Genomic DNA, 22295 nt, shown 5'->3' on the forward strand with positions numbered 1-22295 from the left:
AATTCATTGGAATGATATAATATCAAAATAGTTACAGCGATTTTTGTTAAAATTTCACAACTATCTAGAAGCGAAAACTTGGAACATTCTTTTGGTTTTTATTTAATTTAATTTTTTTTGTTGTTTGTTTTGTTTTATTTATTTGTTACATTTTACAAAGTACGACACGTACGACATATTGATGGATTTTTGGTTTTTTTTACTTTTATTTTGATTTTGATTTTCATTTAATTGGAAATCCCTTCCTTCCATCCACAGAAATCTCACATACATCAAGAAAAACATTGGGAAACGCATTAATTTTTGGTTTTTGGAATAGTTTCTGGTTTGCTTTGAAGATGAGAGTGTTAAGAGAGAGAGCTATGTATTTATATGGCAATATCTATGTTAGATTTGATGAGAATTGGAGGCTGACTATAGTCTTTAATTGTATTAGTTTTGTTTCCTGTCTAATTCTTGGATTTTCTTTGGTATTATTTCGTGTTAGTTTTTCTATTCTGTTTTGTTTTTTTTTTTTTTGGCAACATGGGAAATTTTGGTTAACTGTCTTTTGCTTAAAACTATTTAAATTAGTTTATCCTTTTCTTTTCTGGTTTTTGGTTTTTGGTATATTTTTCAAACATTACTCAATGAGTGACGGCAAAGGAAAATGCCTGACGATGATTATTTTCACTTCCATCTATTGCACAATGATTGCGGTTGATTTGGATTTGGCCTGCCCCATGCTGTGCTGCTGCTGCTGCTGCTGTTGCTGTTATACCAGCAGCGATACCTTCTGGCAGTTGAGGGAACCCATCTGTGGTCCGCCTGCTGCTGTCGGCCCGGACGTGACCGCATTGGGAACCCTGATTCGCTGGCGATGGACCCGCCTGCTGGCCAGCCACTCCCACTCCCACTCCGGCCGCCAGTTCGGCTGAGGCAGCTGCTGCCGCCGCTGCTGCCGACATGAAGTCCACCTTGCCGAGATGGACACGCAGATCGGTGTGCTGTGTCTCCTTGTGGCGGCGCAGGTCAACCTTGCGCTGGAAGGACTTGTGGCAGAGCTTGCAGGAGAAGGGCTTGTAGCCGGTGTGCTTGCGGGAGTGCGTTATCAGGTTCGAGCTCTGGCTAAAGGCCTTGCCACACACCTGACACTTGTGCGGTTTCTCACCTGCAATGGAAAGAGACAGAGGGTGATGTTAGAATAAAATATAGGATTTTTGGTTACTCTTTTTATATTTATTATTCTAATCAGAGTTGCTTACTTTCGATAGGGTATCCCTAGAGTTCATATGTTCATTCCACAAATACGAGTATATACTGTCTGAATATTCAACCAGTGTGCGCCATTTTAAGTATATTTTCTGCTTTCATGGCCGCATCCCTAACCACCCACCCATCATCGACACACACACACACACATGCAAAAGCTCCGACTCTTCGACTCGCCTTGTGGCAAGAGAGTCATCCCCAAAAAAAAAAAATCGAATCGTCGCCAGACAGAAAGCATTTCGGGGTCCCTTCTCCCGGACCAGACCCACGAACAAGACTCCCCATGTAAGTCATCTCCACAGACCACAGGACGACGCTTCATCCAACAGCCACCCCCCCCTCCTGCAACAGACTCATCTGGGTGGTAAGGAAATGTGGCAGAAGAGTCCTCGAGTCCTTTTTAAATTTCAACTTTTTTGTTGTTGTTGGTTCATCTGTGTGATGTTCTGTGGTTACGCTCCAGCACTTAAAGAACCGAATAATTCTCGTTGCCTTTGCCTCTGACAACAATTTTTAAAGTAATTTTCTTCGCATTTTTTCCTGTTTCCTGTTTCGTATTCTCCGCTCCCCCCCCCCACGTTGCTGCTTTATTTTACATTTATTGCACATTTTCATTCTGTTAAATTTTTCATTAGAGATTTGGGGCGAAACAAAAAAAAAAACCCCCCAGTTCGAAATGAACGAATTTTGTTTGGGCGCCAGAAAAGCCATCAACAATTGTGGTTTTTGTAATCAAATCTCAGAAATTAAAGGGAATATTTTTAGGGCTTAGCTACAGACAGGTCATATTGTTTAATGTGCACTTGGAAAGCGGTTTAGTGAGTGAGCGCGGAGTTGGATCTTTGATTGTCTGTTAAATTTCGAAAAAAATATTGCTTTTGGTATGGAGAATGGGAGCAAGTGTTGAGCTTCTGGTAGGGAAAATTATGGCGGCTCTAGCGGGATCCACTAAGGTATTTTCTTGCTATCAGCATTCCGAGAATTTGATGAGCCCATTGAGCTGTACAAGATAACCCTTTCGAAACAGTATTGAAAGTAGTTGTTTGTTCCATTTCTACTTTAGTATCCATTACCAGACCTTTTCTCCAATTAATCATCTATCAGTGAAACAGCTCTTGGTTCTGCCCACATTGGCACACCCCTTCAGCTTTGATTATATTTATTTGTGGCACCACAAAACTTTTGCCAGTAGTTTAAATGTTAGCGGAATGTACTACGTCGCGTATATGTTTGTATATATCTGTAGTGCCTATCTATGGGAGATAGTGGCATAGGTTGGGTTACATTTTATATACCATGCATAGATATACGTATATACATATGTACGTATATACTTGTATACAGTGAAACAGATTGAGGGCGATGGCAACAGAATAACGACGACAACATGCTAACTTGAGCAGAGGGGAGGACCTGAGACTCTGGTTTCTGCTGCTGCTGGGCTCCCTACACTGGTTTCAGAATGTGTATATAAAATAAACATACACACACACACACACACATACTCTCAGAGGGATATGTTTAGCAAAGGAGACAAGAGAGAGAGTAAGAGAGAGAGAGAGAGAGAGAGATGAAAGAGAGAGAGAGCTGTGTACACCCACCGAAACGAAAGGAAAGGCAACGGCAGTGGCAGTGGCAGCGACTGCTTCGCTTCGTTGTATATAATGGAATTGCAGCGACGTGATTGTGAAACATTCGACCGTAGGGATGTGCTCTGATTCAACTTTTAGCTCCCGCGGCATGAGAATCTCTTCCTCTTCTGCTTAAGAATCTGACGGGGTGGTGTAGGGCGGGGGCATGGCCATGGGGGTTGGTGGGAGCAACAGTAAAATTGAGTAGTCAGGCGAAAGTTGGCTCTCAGTTGGCCTCACCGAGAGACACAGAGCTGATGCTGATGCTGATGATGCTTGCTGAAGGGTTCTTTCGTTCTCCTTGGGGTTCAAGGCAGGCTCTCTGGTTGCTGCTGCTGCTGCTGCTGCTGCTCGGGGCACGTTCGTGCACTATCGGCACAAATAACGTCACGTAGTCGCAGAGATTATAGAGCAGCTTTTATTATTTATCACGGCTCGAGCAACGAACACTAACGAGACCCCAAGCCCAAAGGGGGACTAGGGAAAATAGCAAAAATCCCGTCGGCCGTCGGCAGTTACCAAAGCAAAAAAAAAGACTTTTGCGGGGGGAAAGTGGAAACTACTGGAGTCTGAAGTACATAGAACCATGGCGGGTGGGGTGCCTATGTATATGTGGGCGGGGGGGCGGCAAAGTTATTTTGCTCGTTTGCTTTTTCAAGGATTTTTATTGCATCACATTGTGGAAGATAGAAATACTTTTAAATCTTGGCTGCCCCTTCTGAATGGCTCTCCTCTTAGTCTTCTAATATTTTACGCTTTCGTTTTGCTGCTGCACTTCACTTTCTACTCTATACACTCCCTCTACTGCCCCCCCCCTGGCATCCCTATTTTCTAATTCAACACGTTCCAACATATTTCGGTGGGCATCAAATCACGCATACGCCATGTGGACCGTCGGCGAAACAGAGGGAGAAACGGATTTGGGGTTTCTGGTTTTGATTTGTGAAAAACATGAAGAGGGGGTGGGATGGATACTTTGAGTGTTGTTGAAATTTAAGTTATAATTGTGAAGAGGGTGAACGAAAATTGTGGGAAATCTTTGCGAAAGGATTGGATTATATTATTATTTAATTGTTTTATTTGGAGAATGCTTATTTATTTGAGGTAAATTATTACTCTTACAGACGGCTATAAACCATGTAGATTTTTTTTTTTGTGTTCCAGCCATGGGAATATGGCAACAAATAATTTATTAGCGTCCCTTAAGAAATAAATGATGCCCAGATTGAATACCAGGAATTACGAAAATGTTTACCTAAGAATTTCCACCTTCTCAGCAGATTAAAAAAAAAGAATAAAACCCTCTGGATTTTCGTGAACGTTTCAACCTTTAAGAATCTTTCCCACCTTTTTATCGATTTGTTTCAACCAAAGAAAATAAAAAAAAAACACCATTGCACCTTTGCCACAATAAGATTGAATTTTCGAATGGAAAAACAAAATTCATGAATAAGTAAAATATCACAAAAAAAAAAAAGAAACGTATTTGGTTCCTCTTTCTACCCATTTTATGGCGCATAAATTTTGGGCAAACGGAAAAATCTGAGGCAGGGAAATAAAAGCGAAACACCAACAAAAAAAAACAAAAACAAGTGGGGAAAATGGTAGCAAAACACAGGAGAAGGATATAAAAACATTTGGCCAAAAAGTAAATACGCGAAAATGAAGAAAGCAACTTGAACTGAACTGAACTGAACGGAACGGAAAAAAGCAAACAAAAATGGTTCAGGAAAATCACATCATATGAAAAGAGGAAAAATCTGCTGTCTGGAATGGAAACACGTCTCACAGAGAGAGAGAGAGAGAGAAAGCGAAAAGAAGGAAAATTAAGGATAAGTCGTAAAGAAAGAAAAAGGAATTTACCAGAGGAGCACAGCACAGCAGCACAGCAAAGGAAACGGAAACGGAAAAACCAAAACAGTTGAATGGGAAATGGGAAATCTTGAAATGTTCTTCAAGCTAACATGGCCACATGTGCGGACTGTTGTCAGTGGGAGAACGCGGTGGGGTTGGGTGGGGTGTTGAGGGGTCGGCGGGTCTGGGTAGGCACACATCCTAAATCGAAGACGGCAAAACGATAAAAATGTCTGGAATATTTCTCTCTTTCTCTGCTTTTTCTCGCGCTGTATACACGAGTATGTGTGTGTGTGTGTGTGTGTGTGTGTGTGCAGATTTCTCTTCCACTGATTTTACCAGACATCCGCTCGGTGGGAGGAGTTCGAGTGGAGGGAAGGAACTCTTGCTTATTAGAGGTTATTATCCTCGCCATTTGTAAACTGATTTGAAGGCAACAGGAATTTACGCTTTTTATGCCTAATGATCCAGACTGCGTATACATACATACATATAGAAGGGAAATCTGATGAATCGATAAAGGTACTTATTATGTTAGCAAATGGAGGATGGAGCATTATATGAAACCACGTGGAACTGAACAAAAATAAACCTTTTGGCATGAATTTACTATTTAGGATATAGAATATAGAATAGAATAGATTTAATTCTGGGACTTTATTCGTTGTGAAATCATTAAGAAACTTAAGTGAATTGAAAGGAAATTGCTTAGTAAAAAATATTATAAAATTAGGATACAATATTTTCTGTTATGAGAAACTACAGAAAGGTTTTATTCTTTTGAATAATACAAAAAAAAAATATTGTCTAATCAGATAAAATTACGCATTCACATTCATTATTCAAACATTCCTTAAAACAAAATAAAAATCCTATTATTTTTTGGAGACTTAAATTTCAAGCGAAAAACATTTATTGAACATATGTATGTCCGCAATAGCAAAATAAATCGCATTTGAGATTAGAAATTTTCACGTAGCCATCAAGAACTTGAAATCGATGCTAATGCCTTGGCCCGCCGCACCGGCAAGGCAACAGCCGCACCCACCGCCCAGTGACCTTCTCCGCGTTCCGCGTTCCCCGTTCCCCGTTCCCCGTTCACTGTTCCCCGTTTCAGCGTTCCCCTTTAGCCGTGTTTCAGTTTCGGTTCGTAATGGCGGAGAGGCCAAACACCAACCTGCCGTAAGGGTGTGTGCATATGCGCCACTTGTATATGTGTGTGTCTCGTATTTGTTATTCGTGTGTGTGCGCGCGTATAAAACAGAAAATCAAAATCTCTTGACTAAATTTTTCATTGGTCGGCTGTGATTTCTCTGTCCGCTTCTGCTGTTGCTGCCTCTCATTCTCGCTCACTCGCTCACTCACTCACTCGCTCACTCGCTCACTCACTCACTCACTGAGGCGTTCGTTCGTTCGTTTCGCGATTGTATCTGCATCTGTGTGCGTCTGTGTATCGTGTATCTGTGTGGCAGACCTTCCAGTCTCTCGCTCCCAAAGTCTTGTATATAGCAGTCCAGTCCGTCCGTCCGTCCGTTCGCGTTCCTTTCCTCACTTTCAGCCTCTTATCAGCCAGCAGTGCGGCGGCTCCTCTCTCGCTCACTGATTTTATAGTTGTGATTCTCTCTGTGTTCTCTGTGTGTGTCTCTCTCTCTCGTTATCTCTAGCACGCTCTCTCTGGCTTATCTGTGCTCTCTCTTTGCCTTGCGATTTTCGAGAGAGTAAACCGTGGAGCTCTTTCGTCTGCTCCATTTTTTTTTTTTTTTTTTTTTTTTGCACATCTCTTTACCCTGCCGTATCTTTTCTATCTGGTGTTCTGGCGATGGTTTTTGGCTCTACGATGGCTGGGCGATGGCAACCGTAATTGGAACTGGCGACGGACTGCGGCTTTTGGTGGTGGTTTTGTCCAACGCTTTAATGGCTACGCTTCCTGTCCTGTGCCCCGATAGTGCCCCCCATTTCTTGCCATTTTGCCCCCTTTTACTGGGCTTGTCTTTATCGCAGATACTTTAAAGTTCTTTCTGTAGTCTCGGACCCATATATGTACATATACACATACGATAAATGCAGAGGGTAGACTGAGCTATAGCAAATCTTTAGAGTGCACAAATCTTAATATCAAAATTATTCCCAAGAGAATAGAAATGGCAGCTTTATGTGGGATGTTGTTCTTGCCATACCTTTCCCAGAGAGCATTCCAATTTCGTTTATAAGTTTTCAATGCCGAAAAGAACAGGGTTGTGAGCGCTTGAAGTGTATGAATATATTCGCGATCTGCTCTTATAGGCCTGTAGATAGTTTCCACCAAAAAAACTCCACCGATTGTCGTGGTATCTGGCTAGTTTAAGGGCGAATCTATTGCTTACCTGTGTGTATATAGGTGTGCTTCTTCATATCACTCTTCTGGTGGAACCGCTTGCCGCAGTAGCTGCAGGGATAAGGCCGCGTGTCGCTGTGGATGAGCAGATGGGTGGACAGTGTGCTGGAACGCTTGAAGCGTTTGCCACACTGCTTGCACTCGAACACCTTTTCCACATTGTGCACCGCCCTGAGGAGCACACAGAAAATGAGAAAGAAAGGGAAAGGGAAAGAGAGAGAAAGAGATTCACGTTAACGAGCGTTTGCTGTAATTAAAGCCAAAAACTCCATTCTCCAAATCCCCCAAGGTGGGTGTGGTGGGAGAGGGGGGGACGGGCTTCGGTTCTGTTTTAACTACTGCCACAAAGGCAAACATTTGGTCTGGCTAAAATCCAGCCATTTCGGCTAAATTAAGTAATGCAAAGTGTCCCAGGACAGGAGTCCATTTCGGACCATCCAGACAGTGTCCGTCCACTCATTAAGTATGCAGAGCCGGAGCCGGAACCAGAGCCGGAGCCAGAGCCCCCTTCTCCGCCCCTTAGCCTACGCTCTCCCACAGATGGTGGCTTTTTGTGGCCGAATGCCACACTCACATACCTGTGCTGACTGAGGCTGACCTCATGGCCGAAGGTCTTGTTGCACAGCTCGCAGGCGTAGGGCTTCTTGCCGTGATGGGTCCGGCGGGAGTGCACCTCGAGGCCGTGCGGCGTGGAGAACATCTTCTCGCACTTCATGCACGAGTACAGGTCGCTGAATTGGTGCAGGCCCGGCCACTTGGCCGCCATGTGATGGAAATGCAGATGTGGCGCGTGCGGCAGACCCAAGTGTCCGCCATTTGGTGGCACGCCCACACCCACGCCCACGGCTGCCGCTGCTGCTGCCGCTGCCGCAGCCGCTGCTGTGGAGTTGTTCTGTCCGGCGGACTGCAGCGGCACCATGAGACTACGCAAACGGAAGAGATTTTCCTGCGAGTCCGGATGGTAGCTGCAAATGGGAAATGGGAAAAACACACACATTTAATTAAGGCGAGTTAATTAAGAATAGGACTAGCCACTCGACCGACCACTCGCTCCCTCCCTATCTCTGTCTCTCTTTGTCTGTGTCTTTGACTAACTAAATTAATGGCAGGAACAACGAGGAAAGAATCTACATAATGCTGAATGGGTAAGGGCTTAAAGTAAAGGTTTAAATACTGCAGTGAACAAGTGTGAATCGCAGTTAAAGTGATGCCTGATTCGCTGCACTTTTATTTCTGTATCTAACTATTCTATCTAACTATTCGATGCAGAAACTTCTAATGGATAGTGCCACTGAAACACAGCTTTCATTACTAGATGCATCTATCAAATGAAAAGTGTTCAAACTAAATAAATTCTGTCTGCACCTGTGGCTTAATCGCACTCAAAATCCCTAGGCCTAAGCCCTACCTCTAAGCATTAATAGATCAAAGATCCCCGACTTACCCTGCTCCCAGTCCAGACTGTTGTTGCTGTTGCTGCTGCTGCTGCTGTTGGCCCTGGTGGAAGGCAACGGCAGCAAAGAAGGGCAGAGCGGGCGAGAAGAGTGGGCGCTGGAACATGGCCGCCTCGTAATTGGGCGGATAGCCCTGCCGCATGGCCTCCAACGGATTGAAGGGCATGGCCAGGGCCGTGGCTGAGCCAGCCAAATGACCGAGTGGTGGACTGCGTGCGCGCCTGTGCTGTGGCTCGTCCCGCCGCAGCAGGGCGGAGACCGAGAAGAGATCCGACTTCTTGGAGATGGAGATGCTGCTGGTGCTGGTGCTGCTGTTGGCCGTGATCAGCAGCTCGGAGGCGGAGGCGGAGGCGGAGGCGGAGGCGGCACTCGGCGAGCTGATGCTGGGACTGCCAGGCGGTGAGTCCACCTCCAGTTCGACGGAGGAGCTGCTCGAGTGGGAGCGTGACCGCGAGTGGGAGCGCGACCGGGACCGGGGCGAGCGAGAGCGGGAGTGCAGCGAGCGGTGGGAGTGATGCGAGTCCGCATCCTCCATGTCGATCTGCGAGGAGCTGTGCGACGGCGTCCTCGATCTGGAGCGGGAACGCGACCGGGAATGGCGCAACTGTTCGCTGGCACTGAGGAATGTGGGCTTGGATCGCAGCAGGATCTGTTGTTGCTGATGCTGGGGAAGATGCTGCTGCTGCTGCTGCTGGTGCTGCTGGTGCTGCTGCTGGGGTTGATGCTGCTGCTGCTGCTGCTGATGGTGATGATGTTGGTTTTTGCTCAGCATCGAAATGGAGTTGTTGTTGTCCTCCAGTGGCGTTGGGGGCTTCAGTACCGCGGCGGCAGCGGCCATTGCCGTCAGGTGTTCAGTCTTAACCAATCTGCTTATGCTAAAGGCGAGAGAGGCATCTGCAACAGAGAGAGAGAGAGAGAGAGAGAGAGAGAGAGGGCGAACGTTTAGTGAAATCAGAGCGAGTCGTGTGGCACATCAATCATCAATCATGCACCCAAGAGAGCACGAGAGGGGGGAGGTAGGAAACCTGTCCACCTGTATCTCTAACACACACACACACACAAGCACACACACACACTCAGAAACGAACACACATCGTACGGTACAAAGCATATCGAATTTCAAATGTAATTATTTTCGTATTCAATCGCCTAATCCACCTTACATGACCATTAATTCACCCTAATCAACGTATCCTGCCCTGCCCTGCCCTGCTCAGCCCTGCCCATTTTGCGCCCCTTCCCTTGTGCCGCATTTGACATCAACGCATCATCATTCGGCATCGTCACCCCGAGAATATTGGCCATCGGTAGTGTCGGTCCGTGTGCCTCCGGACGGACATGGCGCCGGCGCTCAGGGTTGACGCTGGCACGCCCCTGGACCAGAGCAGCCACCCGACAAGAGTGTCGCAAGCAAACAGATAAAGTACAGCAAAAGGGCATATGTAAATGAGTAAAAGAAAACGATGGAATATTAATCGGGGACATTTTGCTCGTGGAAAAAAGTGTCAAAGAATATTTATAATCTATCCCAATACTATTCCCATAAATATCGTATTAGACCCACTGCTACCACAATTATTTCATAGCCATGATCCCCTTTTGTGTGGTGCACAAACAAGAATATTCAACGCTAAAGAAGACGTACACTCCGCATCCTCGGGAGTCGAGTCGAGTCGCAGTCGGAGTCGGAGTTGGAGTCTATCGTATCGCCTGTCGAAATGAAATAATAATAATGTGCGTTTAAATAGAACATCTGTTCGGTGCACACTCGGCTAAATGGAGCATGACAAAACAGAAAACACACACAAAAGCAAAGGGAAAGGGCAACGGCAAGCGAAGTGAAGGGAAGGGAAGTGACACGAACTCCGCCGTGGCGACATTTTGCTGAGGATTCAATTGACGCAGGCGCAGGCGTATGCGTATGCTGTGTCGGGAAAAGGGGTACGGTACGGTACGGGTACGATGCGATACGGAGCAGCAAGTACAAACCGCGACACGGGGCTGGGAGGCCTGATGCCTGATGACTGAGGCCTGAGGCGAGTCGAATGAATGAATGAATGAATGAATCCGCATCGCTACAAAAGAATAACAATTTGACAACATTCTAATTCGCCACGGAGATAAAAGTAACGGAGCAAAGACTCCTTGACGAGGGGGGGGAATGGAATGGGATGAGTGAGTCTTTGTTTTGGCTGAAGGAACATATAGCGGGAGGTAAATACAGGGGCGGGACTTTGATTCCGTAAAAGTAAAAGTAAAGTCGGTGAGGCGGCAAAACGCAAAGCCAAATAAATATAAACAAAAAGCCCACGCCACGCACAAATTGTGCCGAATGGGACACACAGAATATGCGGAATGAGCGCATTTTAGTTGAATGGCAACGGCAACGGCAACGGGAATCTCTTTGTATCCATCAGATACACAGCAACACAGGGAGAGTGACGAGGGGAGTGAGTGCTGCGCACCGACTGTGCTTCAATCTTTCGTGCCACAGTGTCAAGTGTTTTTATTGCCCTTCTGTTGCTGTTGTTGCTGCTGCTGTTGTGGTTTACTCTTTGCTCTTTGGATTTTTGGTTCTTGATTTTAAGTGCTTTTCAAAATGAAAAATCTACCAGCAGAGCAGCCACAACTTTGAGCAACTGTTGGGTACAGTAAAGCAGTTCAAAAAAATATCATCATCATGGGAGACAGCAAAAAAGAAAGATTTAAAGGATTTTCGGAGGTATTAAAGCGAAAATTATTTTATTTAAGATATTCTTGGGCTGGTTAGTGACTCTGTTTGATTAGCATATATGTAGTACAAGCCTATCCGCATTTTAGACGACATTGATTTCCCTTCTAATCCCTTCCTAGTTAACACTTTATAATTAGAAATTAAGTCGGGAACAATCTGCAAGAGTTCTAAGGCTCTAAATTAAATGCATAAATTATATGGTGTCATCTTTTAAGAATTATTACATTTAATTTAATTTGTTGAGCAGTATATATATTTCTTGGAACTTTCAACTATAAGTTTGCAATTAAAATTCGTAAATTTTATACCAAATTTTCTGTTATATTAAAAAGAAAAAACAAATCTCTTGTCTCACCCTCTAAAAAAACTAAATTTTAATCATTGACATTACGGCAAATGTCGATTTGCAGTGCCACCCCCCCACCGCATGCCCAGTCCAACCCTTTTTATTCTAATTATGCACACAATCGTCCCGAGAGCATTTCCATTTCCCCATCAAAATGAATACGAATCGAATAGAGGAATCGCATAACCCCGTACCCGTACCCGTACCCGTAACCGTGGCCCACACGCACAGGACCTGCTCCTGTGTGGGGAGGAAGGATGATGATGGCTGGGGGTGCGGAAGCTTAGCTGGACAAATAAAATTGGAAACGTTTAACGTTTGGAAAATTGTCGGCTGGCGACGAAACTAGCAGGAGCAAAGCCAACCCCAAGACAGGAGGACAAGAGTGGGCTCTTGGCTGTTGGCTCTTGGGTGGCTACTGGGCGGCGCACGTAGAGCCGACTTGTTTAAATGATAATAATGAGCTTAAGCATGTGCCCGATGCCGCTCCAGGGATGAACTGTACGCTGGAGGCTGACAAAGTGGCAGTGGCAGTGGCACAGTGCTGGGTCCTCATCCTGCTACAGCTACAGCTACAGCTCCTGCTTCAACGACCCCTCAACGGCCGGCAGTAAAGTCATAAATTTGTGCACATTAGACATAGCCGTCGTCCACCCTCATCCTCGTCCTCATCCTCATCCTCACCCAAACCAAATCCTCTTTTTCCCCTCTGGCGTCGCTGGGTGCGTCGATGTTCATCTGTTTTTATTCGCCCGGGAGCAATATTCACGCACTCCACGCACTTGTTCACAACACAACAACACCAAAAACAAAACAAAACAAAACAACAAAAAAAAGAAGAAGGTAAAATAATTATTCGACACTGCATGGTAATTGAAATCATTGTTATCCTGTCCTCGGGATGGCTCTTCCTTGTCTCACCCTCTTGTCACGGTTTGGCTGTCTGTCTGGTCTGTCTGTTTTGTGTGTCCCCCCCCCCCCCACCCCACCCGCACATTCAGTCTGTAGAAGAGGATGGCTGCTGCTGTGGCCCATTGTCAGGCTTATGCCAGGATTATTATTGTTTTGGGGCGATTTGCAGCCATTACTGTTTGGTTGGGGTTAACGATTTCCGAAAGGGCTTGAGGCTTGTGCTGCCACGCATATTGGATGGAGGTGTTAATTATTGTAATATGTTTTATAATTTTATGGCAGTTTTCGGAAATTATGAAAGGTTTTTTTTGTGGGGTTTATTCGCTATGGAATGTGGAGGTAATTGAATGAAAATCAACCTGCGAATGGTTGATGTTTTCTATCCGTAAATGTTTTTGAATATTTAAAATATTAAAATATATTATAAATATAATATTATAAATATAATATTATAAATTTATATTATATTATATTAAAATATATTCTGTATTGATTTAAATAATTAATTGAGCTGTCTAAGGAGAGGCTGTAATCCTAGTAGACCCAAAAACTCTTAAGTCATTGGCTGGATGACTTTGCAAGTAGAGTCTTGTAATGATTAAAACAATTAAGATGTTGCTCAAAAGAAATTATGTTAGGTAGATTGAAGAATATTCACAGAAAGCCAAAGCCAAAATAAGTAAACAAAAAAAAAATACTCCAATATTTCCAAAAAAAAATATTTAAAAATAAATAAATTAAATCCAATAAATTATTTTAAATAATCCTGCACCTGCGGAAATAATTCAACTTACACAAAAATACTGCAATATTTAAAAGTTCTATAGTTCTTTACCAATAATAAATCCAGGTATATACCTGGGCGCACTTGACGATGGCAACGTAGCTTATTTGGGTTTATTTTCATATTCAATCTTTTTAGAATTTACAACTGCTCTTCTGAGTGCGAAATCAGTTGAGTGAGACCGTCCGCAGGCGCCACACGAGCGGGCACAAAGTGTGCAGTATATTTAGCAGGTAGGTTCACCAAATACTCGTCAGTTATCGGATCAAGTGAGTTCCAGAAATATTCGTACTAAAGAGGAGTATCGGGAGTACCGGGAGCGGCTGGAAGGCAACAGTAGTCGGAGACCGGCCTGCCTGCCTGCCTACCTGCCTGCTGGTGACCATAATAATATAAAAACAAATTCAGCTTTCGGCAAATATGAAAGTGGTAATACGACAAATAAAAATATGAAAGAAAACAGTGCAATATAAATAATAATATAGAGCCAGAGCCCGAGCCAGAGCAGCGGAGGGCCCACGGACGACGCGATATGACCAGAAGAGGGGGCCATAAACTGTGAACGGTTAGATAGATTAGGCCATGATTTGGTCTGTGGCGGGTCTCTGGTCTGCCGTTGCCGTTGCCATTGCCAGTGCCATAATGTGGAATGTGTGTGTGTGTGCTGCTCAGCTCATGATTTACGGATACGATGAGATTTCGTTGGATTTCAATTTTGGTTTCAATTTCGATTTGGATTTCAGTTTGGATTTCGATTTGGATTTAATTTCAAACCATTTCCATTCGCTATACCAATTCCCATCTGCCCCCCGCCCAATCTATGATGTCGATGGCATATCAGTGGTAGAAGCTCTTTAGCCTGGCATAAGCTCAACTCGTTGAGTGGCATTAGATGGGGATTGCGTATCCAAACACCACTCACAACTCAGTTGGCAGTTCCCAGAGAATCCCCCAAGAAAGATTGAGCGATTGAGCGACTGAGCGATTGAACGGTTGAATAGTTGTCAACCGTTCCGTCCCTTCCCGTCCCGTTGCTATCTGTCCGGCGGTGGCTCTCCTTTGATGCAACCTCGCAAATATCGCAATTGCAATTACATTATTTATTTTTACACTGCAAATCAATCGCATGGGCTACAGTCTACGCCCCGCAGCTCCCTAACCCTCAATACCCCATCACTTAACGCTCCCCTTATTGCTGCCTTCCCCTTCCCTTCCCCTGTGTGCTTATCACTAGGTGGGGGCCATAAATCAGAAGGCTATCTAAACTTTTAACTACAATTTGTACCTCTTTCTTTTCCCCCTCTTGCCGATAAATGACATTTAATTGGTGGTCGTCTGGTCACATATTTTTGTTGTTGATTTTCGATTTCCGAATTTATATATTTATTTATTTCCTGTCCTCGAACTTTGCTCAGGCAAAAAATTTCGTGAGAATTTTTTGATTTTGTGCAAAAGAATGTTTCGGCAAGGTCTGAAATTAACAATTAAATATATTTGGGGGCACAGAAATATGTTGGAAAATTTGTATAATTATGGAATGACAAATAATGGCTTCCGATTTTGCAGAGAATTAATTATAGATTAAATAGTTTGATGGAATATGTTAAGAAATTATTTCTTTATCGTATTTATTATTATTTATTTATTATTTATTACGAATCTATGGCTATAGCCACCCATTGAAAGCTATCTATCTTAGCATTCTCCATTGTTCCACAGCCATGATACATTTCGCATACAAATCTGATTGATAAAAAAGGTTTGCCTCAGCGCGAATTAATCAATTCTTTTGATTTGGATTTTGATTTTGGGGGTTTGGGGTTCAAAGTCGTTTCAATTGTGTCATACCAGTGTACGTTACGTACTGCTGATATCTGATGTGCAGTTGGGGTTTTATGATTGCCATAAGCCTGATATCTACTGGTGGTAGCTTTTATGGACAGTACGAAATATTTGATATCGAAAATCGCAGTTTCTCATATCAGCGAGGGTGAGACTGAGACTGAGAATCGATCGAATGCCGTGTCAATCCTAATTTCAATATTCAAACAGCGAACGTGACCAAAATGCAAGGGTTCGGTTCGGTTCGCTTCTTTCACGCTGGAAATTGATTTTTCTTTGTCAAACATTCCAAGCGATGATAAACCGAACACCGAACAGAACACAACCTCTCCGGGTTCGAGGCCATAAATATTAAAAAGAAAACAAAATTGTGGCTGGACTGGACTCGACTCGCGGAGTAATTCTATTTTCTTAATGTTGCATGGCACTATGCGGAGAGTTTTTTCCTTGTGGGTTGGCATTTACCTTTGTGTACTTATCGGTCGCTTCGCTTACTTTATGATACTTTTACTCTTTCGATTTTACAACTGGCCTCACAGAGGATATTGACATGTTTAGATGTCGTTATGTATTTACCTCAGGATCGTAAATCATAACGCGTGTGCGGTGACTATCTACACAAGCCTGTGCCCACCTTTCTGCCACCCTATCTGTGTGTGTGTGTGAGTGTGTGTAGGTTTGTATCTGGCAGATACAAGAGTTTGTTGCAGAGACCAGAGACCTCAATGGCATGAGTGGCTTTCCTTTTATTTGGCGTACTGTCTGGCTGGCTGGCTGGCTGGCTGGCTGGCTGGTTGTTGGGTTTTTGGATATCTTTATTATAGATTTACAATGCCCAATTTTCGTCTACTTGTGAGAAGTTGAAAAATATATGACAGGCGATGAGTTGCCAATGATTACGACGTGTGTCGTAAACATTTCATAAATATTGCTCTGATTTTCGTTGCGACAATTTGTTATTGATCAATAAGTTGGTAGGTATTGCAATCACACAAAATGCATGCACGGGCAAGGGAGTCGACAATGGAATGCCCTGCACAGGGGTTTTAGAAATAATTAAATTTAAATTTAGAAATAATTAAATTTAAATATTTAATATTTGAAAGACAGAAAATTATAAAATTTAAAATTATTTAAAATACAAAAGTACTCTTAAAAATTCTCTCTCTATTTTGCCAAAGATCTATAGACATTAAATCCAAGATTTTTGCTCGAATTCTTGCCGTTTCTTGGCATATTCCCAAGTCGCTTGCAGAACCTTTAATACTAAATAATAAGAGACTTTTAATTTACAACAATCTTCAAGCGATTTAACTTCAGGCATGGTAAAACCAAAGTTGACCTATAATTCAATTCTTTCTGATTAGCAAACCTCTTGAAACGTGTTCGTATGTATACTTGTATGCGGCACTGTATGGGTGTGCGATTGGCAAGCGTTTTGGTTTATTTATTCGATAGGATATTTCGATTGCCTGTTTAATTGATTTGAATCGCTGTTCAATTGTTTGGTGTGATTGAAAATGGCTTAACAAATTTATTATTGAATTTATATCGATGGACTTGGTGCACCATATATAAGGTATGTGCCACAGCGATGGGCCGATAGTCGGAGTCACAGTAAATCATGAATATAATTTATGGGTGCGAATGTTTACTTCTGATTTCCAAGGCGGCAGCCCAAGCAGCCCGGTTCTGATTTTTGCTGGACTGATATCATTCGAAAAGTATGCTTGTTCGCTGTATCTATGAATCAATGCTGTGCTGTCGTCTACGTTCAACTAATTTGTGTTCTTTCAGGCATTTAACCCATGACCTGCGCAGACTATTAGTTGGCATTTAGTCTGGTCTGGGGGGGGGGGTCTGAGCAATATTCATAATTTAACTTAATTCGTGAGTCACTCACGACTCGCGACTCGCGTTGTTGTTTGCTTACTTATGTGTGTCCGAAGCATTAGAGAAGTGTCACCATTAATTGAGTTAGTCACTAGAAGGCGTACTAGAACGAGTGCGAGTACGAGTACGAGTATGACAAACACTCGAGATGATCCCACACACACACACACACACAGACATGGGTGTGGGTACTTGATTGACCTTTCGGGGCAAGGTTGTGTAATTATGTGGGAGATATCGTTATTAGCTTCACACTCTGGGAACGATATAATTTGCACAATTAAAGGCACACCACACATTTATAGCACACATTCAAGAGCTCCCAACCCAGAACCCCCGCCAATTCTTGAAAAGTAATCAAGTTACTGGGATTTCCATTTAAAGCCAAAGAGATTTCCACATGTGGATATCAGTCTCACACGCAGTACTGGGGGCCAATCAGTCACCATGGGATCCCATGGAGAAGGTAACGCCAACCAATATTTTCCACAAATAAAAAAAAAGAAAAAAAAAAAAAAAAAAAAGGAAAAAAGGGAAAAAGATATTTCAGCAAACAAAGCGAAATTCATTTTCGCTAGAGAGAATGAAACCAACACACACACACACAAAGGGAAGGGAATGAGAAAAAGCGTCAGAGGAGAAAGCATGTCGCGGCAAACGGAATTGAAAATTCAGTGCAAATGTACGTGTGTGTGTGTGTGTGTGTGTGTGTGAGAGTGTGCTTTTCCGCATATCCATGTCTGGCCCAAAACAGCGTGGAGAGAGACAGAGCTAAAAACATATCCGTGGGATACATGTAATGCCGGTAAATGAAATCCGCTTGTCGCTGCCTCGGATGCCACACTCCGCTGTATCTGTACATGTGTGTGTGAGTATGAGAGAGAGAGCCACACACACACACACACTCTGGTATACACAAACACTCACTCATTCATTCACTCACTCATTCATTCAATGCTCATATTTGAAATTCAACTGCGATGGCGATGCGATGACAACGGTGTCTGCCACACACACACACACACACACGCACACACACAACCATAGACCTCCCCCCTCGACACACGACTCACGACTGGACCGTGTTTTGTCCGTTTATTTTCTGGCCGGCCCCGTATCTGGTATCTGTGTATCTGTGGTTCAGCTATGGATTTTTCAATCCCCGATATCCATTTGTCCGCCCCAATGTCCGCACAGAAGATTTGCACATTAAGCGCCCCAACACACACTCACACAGGAACATACACAAACACGGATACGGATACGGATGCAGATACAGATACTCTCACCCATACACAAACGGAATAATGAATATTTGCCAGCCACCACCTCCGGCAGGGAGGAGCAGGCCCTGCTCTTGTTTTTCACGTTTTTCCCACCAACTGAACTTGGCGTTTTTTCCAATTAAACGAACACCGTGGAAGCTCTCGCTGGATGGCTGCTGGATGACCATTGAAATGGACACTGGCATTGCCACACTGCCACAGCCACAGCCACACGGACATTGCAATATTTTAAAATCACACATTATTCAAATAAATTTTTAACATTTTCTTGCATTGCATGTTTGGGGATTTTTGTCGCAGCTCGTTCCAGAGCCATGTTTCATGGTTTGCGTTTTTCTCCTTTTGTTGTAATTAATTTGGGCAATATGGGGCCTGGGACGCAACCTGTTTGTGGGCTGAACAAATTCATTTTGTAGCATTTTTAAACGGAGTATGTTGTGGTACTATCGTTTAGCCTTACTTCTGATTTAGTCCTAATTTTTATTCGTTGATTGTGTTGTGAGACTATATGCTGGGTTAATCCTATGTAGCAATCATACTAGTATATCTTAAAAGGGAAATAATATCCATTCTCCTAGTCTTTGATTATCCCTCAATTATTTTATTTAATATTTCGAAAAGCTTTTCAAAAATGTGTGTCTTTTTTGGGTATCATGGAAAATTAAATAGTTTTATTTATAAAATTTGTATAATCCTGCTGGGTTTTGTAATCTTATCAAAATCAAGTAACAAAATATCTCTCAAGTTGAGTTCAACTTATTTCAAGTCCCCAGAAACTTATCAAAGTCCAAGGAAATTTAAAATAATTGATTTGATTATTTTATGGAAGATAATCTCCACTCTACTTGCATGGATTTCGTGTTCATCAACAACAGAGAACTGGACCCATCAATGATCTCATTGATTTTCTTTTGTATAGCACAAACTCGAATATAAAAAATAAAACACTGATGTTTCCATGTAAATCAGATGGAAAGGTTTACATAATATACCCCCATAGAGAACTTATTTAATCCACTAATATATTTCCAATATTTAAATCACATTCACACACAAACTTGTAAGCAGAAGTTAAATCTCTTCTCCTTCCCTTGGTACTTACCGTCGGGAGTACGCTTCTTGGGTAGCACCGCCTTGAAGGCAGACATGGGCGCGTAGTCGCGAGGCGATGTCGATGCCGGCGGCATCTGTGGTTGTTGCTGTTGCTGTTGCTGTGGGTGCGTGTGGGTGGGCTGCTGCTGCTGATGGTGATGCCCCAGAGCGGCATCCACCGAGATTTGGGCATGCTGCATTCGCTGGTGGAGCAGCTGGGTGGGCGAGGGTATCGTGGCCATGGCGGTCAGCGCACTGAGATCCCGGACCTGCAGCGATGCGATGGACGATGTGGAGGAGGAAGATGTAGACGAAGACGATTGCTGCTGCTGCTGCTGTTGCTGCTGCGGACTGGCCAGGAAGGGATTGCCGGGAAAGTCGGCGGCAATGGCTGGCTTAAAGTTGCCCAAACTGTAGTCGAGGGGCAGGTGGTGCTGATGGGCGGGCGGTGCCGCCGAGACGGCCGGATGCAGTAGATGCTGGCCCGGATTCGCTTGCAGCTTGGCCACGTCCATCTTGGGCACTGATTGAGTTTTTTTTTTCTTTTAAATATATATATATTTTTTTTTGGAACTAATCTTAGATCCTAACTTTGGTTCTTCTTTGGCTTGTGCACTGGAACTGATTGAAGTTTACGCGACGGCATGGAAAACGGACACGGAAACGAATACGGATACGGAAGCGGTCTGTTCACGCGCACGTCTGGGGAGGAAGTGTCACAGATTTTTGTTCAGCTTCAGCTGGTGATGGTGCTGGTGCTGCTGGCCATTGGAGGAAACTACTGTTGGGTTCGGCGTCATCGAGCGGACTAAACCGTAAAACCTAATCACGGCCTCGATTCCGAGTCCAAGTCCACGTCGAAGTCAGAGTGGAATCCAAATGGAACACAGCGCGTACGGTACTCTCAATGCTGCTGCTGCTGCTGCTGCTGACGCCGGCGCCTGGGCTGAGAGTGAATCTGTGTTTCGACGTCGGATTTGTGCACTTGACTTTCTGTCCGGTACGTTTATCGGAACACCACACGACCGACGCGACGCGACGCTCGCTCGCTGAATTCTCGATTGCGATTTCGCCAAGATTGGAAGAAATCTGGATTTGGTCAGCAGTGTTGCGTTGCGCTCCGCGTCGCAGTGCTGCTTGTTAACGTTGAGAGAGAGCGGGCGCGATTAACGGTTGGTACTTCGGTGGTTTCGGTTTCCGCCCGAGTGTAACGTTTCGAATGGAAGAGAGCAACCAGAGATGGAGAGAGAGAGAGACAGAGCGCCAGTGTACCAGAGAGAGAGAGATGGGTGCGAGTGAAACGGCACTCGACACGTTGCGACAGTGTGAAACGAAATGGAATTGAGAAACACAACCACCATATTGCTGCGCTCTGTCCTGCTCTTGCTCTAGCACTCGCGTGCCATCTCGCTCCGTCACCCCGATTTGAGTTTGGCAACTGAGGCCACGCCCCCCCCGTTCCTTGCCAGACTTTTGAGCTTAATCTGGATTTGGTATGCCTGTTGCTGCTGCTGTTGTTGGTATTTTTAGTGCGCATACCGCTTTGATTCGTTCAAAAATCAATGCGCCGCCAGAGAACGAACAATGGTTTCGCTCTGGATCGTATGGGGGTTGGGTTGGGGTTGGGGCTGGGGTTGCGTGTTTGTTGGCCTTTGGTTTTAACTTCATGCCAAATGGTTAGTAAGGGGGGGGTGAGCGGACAGTGGGCGGGCGTTCAGGGTGGTGTCTCGATCTTTTGTGGCCATCCATCGATTTGTGGTAATCGCTGTTGTCTTCTAACATTTCAAGTGCTTCACGCCATTTAATTTCAAGTGCTGCCACACTGCCACCCACCCACCCCCCAGTAGCGGCACTCAAGTACCACACCGCAAAAACTTTCACACTTGTACATGGCCACATAGCACATACATATGTACATAGCTATAGCTATAGCATATTTCTATCCCCCAATTACATTTTCGCTTTGTGTGTGACTTTGAGTTGGCATTCGCGATTGGTTTCTGGCCATAACATCAAATGGTTTCCTTCCTTCCCCCCCAGCCCCATAAAACGAGGTGGATTCAATGGTATTCAACGTGGCGGCTAAGTGATTTTAGTTGGGAGAATATCAACAGAAATGCTGATAGAAGTTGGATAATAATAGCACTAGGGAGAGTCATTCCAGAGAGACTCTTTGGAAAATATCTACGTACAAATCTTTTATCTATTGGTTAGTTCTGGCTAAATGTTCTTGCAGATACAGACAGAGGATGATCTATGAAATGTTTTCCATTATATTTTTAATGGTTCTTTTTATTAAATATAAAGAAAGATTCTAGAATCTAGACCCATAAACTGTTGTCATTGCCATAAACATAAGACAACTGGCTTTGAGTATTTCTTAACATTAAAACTTGCACTTGGCTGATAAATTTCCTGTTGAATCTCTTACATTAATCTTTTGCATTAAGAATATGGATACTCAAACATATTTGGGGGAAGTTGCAGCCACATTAAATGCCCTGAGATTGACCTAGAAAGCGCCCCCTAAATTGTAATCTCTTCCAATATTTCCCTGCCTGCTAGCTCTCCATATTCATGATGAGAATTACCGCACAACAAGTCAGAGATTTCTCATGGATCCAACTATAATGCAACCCCAAACGTTTTTTCTTAGTTTCTAAGCTTTGGGGGGAGACTGTTCTTTTTTTTTCTTGTTTGAACAAAGCTTTTTGTGTCCCATAAATAAGAAATTTTTGACAGGCATCTAATTTTTAAAAACTCATGCATTTAATTGCGACATTAAAAGCACAACTTCGAGTACAAATATCCAGTGGCAGTGGCAGTGGCAGTGGCCGTGGCA

At 43.8% G+C, this 22295-nt stretch overlaps 1 protein-coding gene across 1 annotated transcript; it reads right to left on the minus strand.

Moving 5' to 3' along the window:
* Positions 1-663: 663 nt before the first annotated feature.
* Positions 664-20598, minus strand: LOC111072026 (zinc finger protein 628). Its single transcript, XM_022363607.2, is given in 6 exon segments — positions 664-838; positions 840-1150; positions 7100-7281; positions 7689-8075; positions 8555-9458; positions 19464-20598. Coding segments are annotated over 6 exon segments (2373 nt in total). The 5' UTR covers positions 19969-20598; the 3' UTR covers positions 664-754.
* Between the last annotated feature and the right edge of the window lie 1697 nt (positions 20599-22295).

The sequence above is a fragment of the Drosophila obscura genome, unplaced genomic scaffold (assembly GCF_018151105.1).
Source record: "Drosophila obscura isolate BZ-5 IFL unplaced genomic scaffold, ASM1815110v1 contig_179, whole genome shotgun sequence".
In the NCBI taxonomy this organism is placed as follows: domain Eukaryota; kingdom Metazoa; phylum Arthropoda; class Insecta; order Diptera; family Drosophilidae; genus Drosophila; species Drosophila obscura.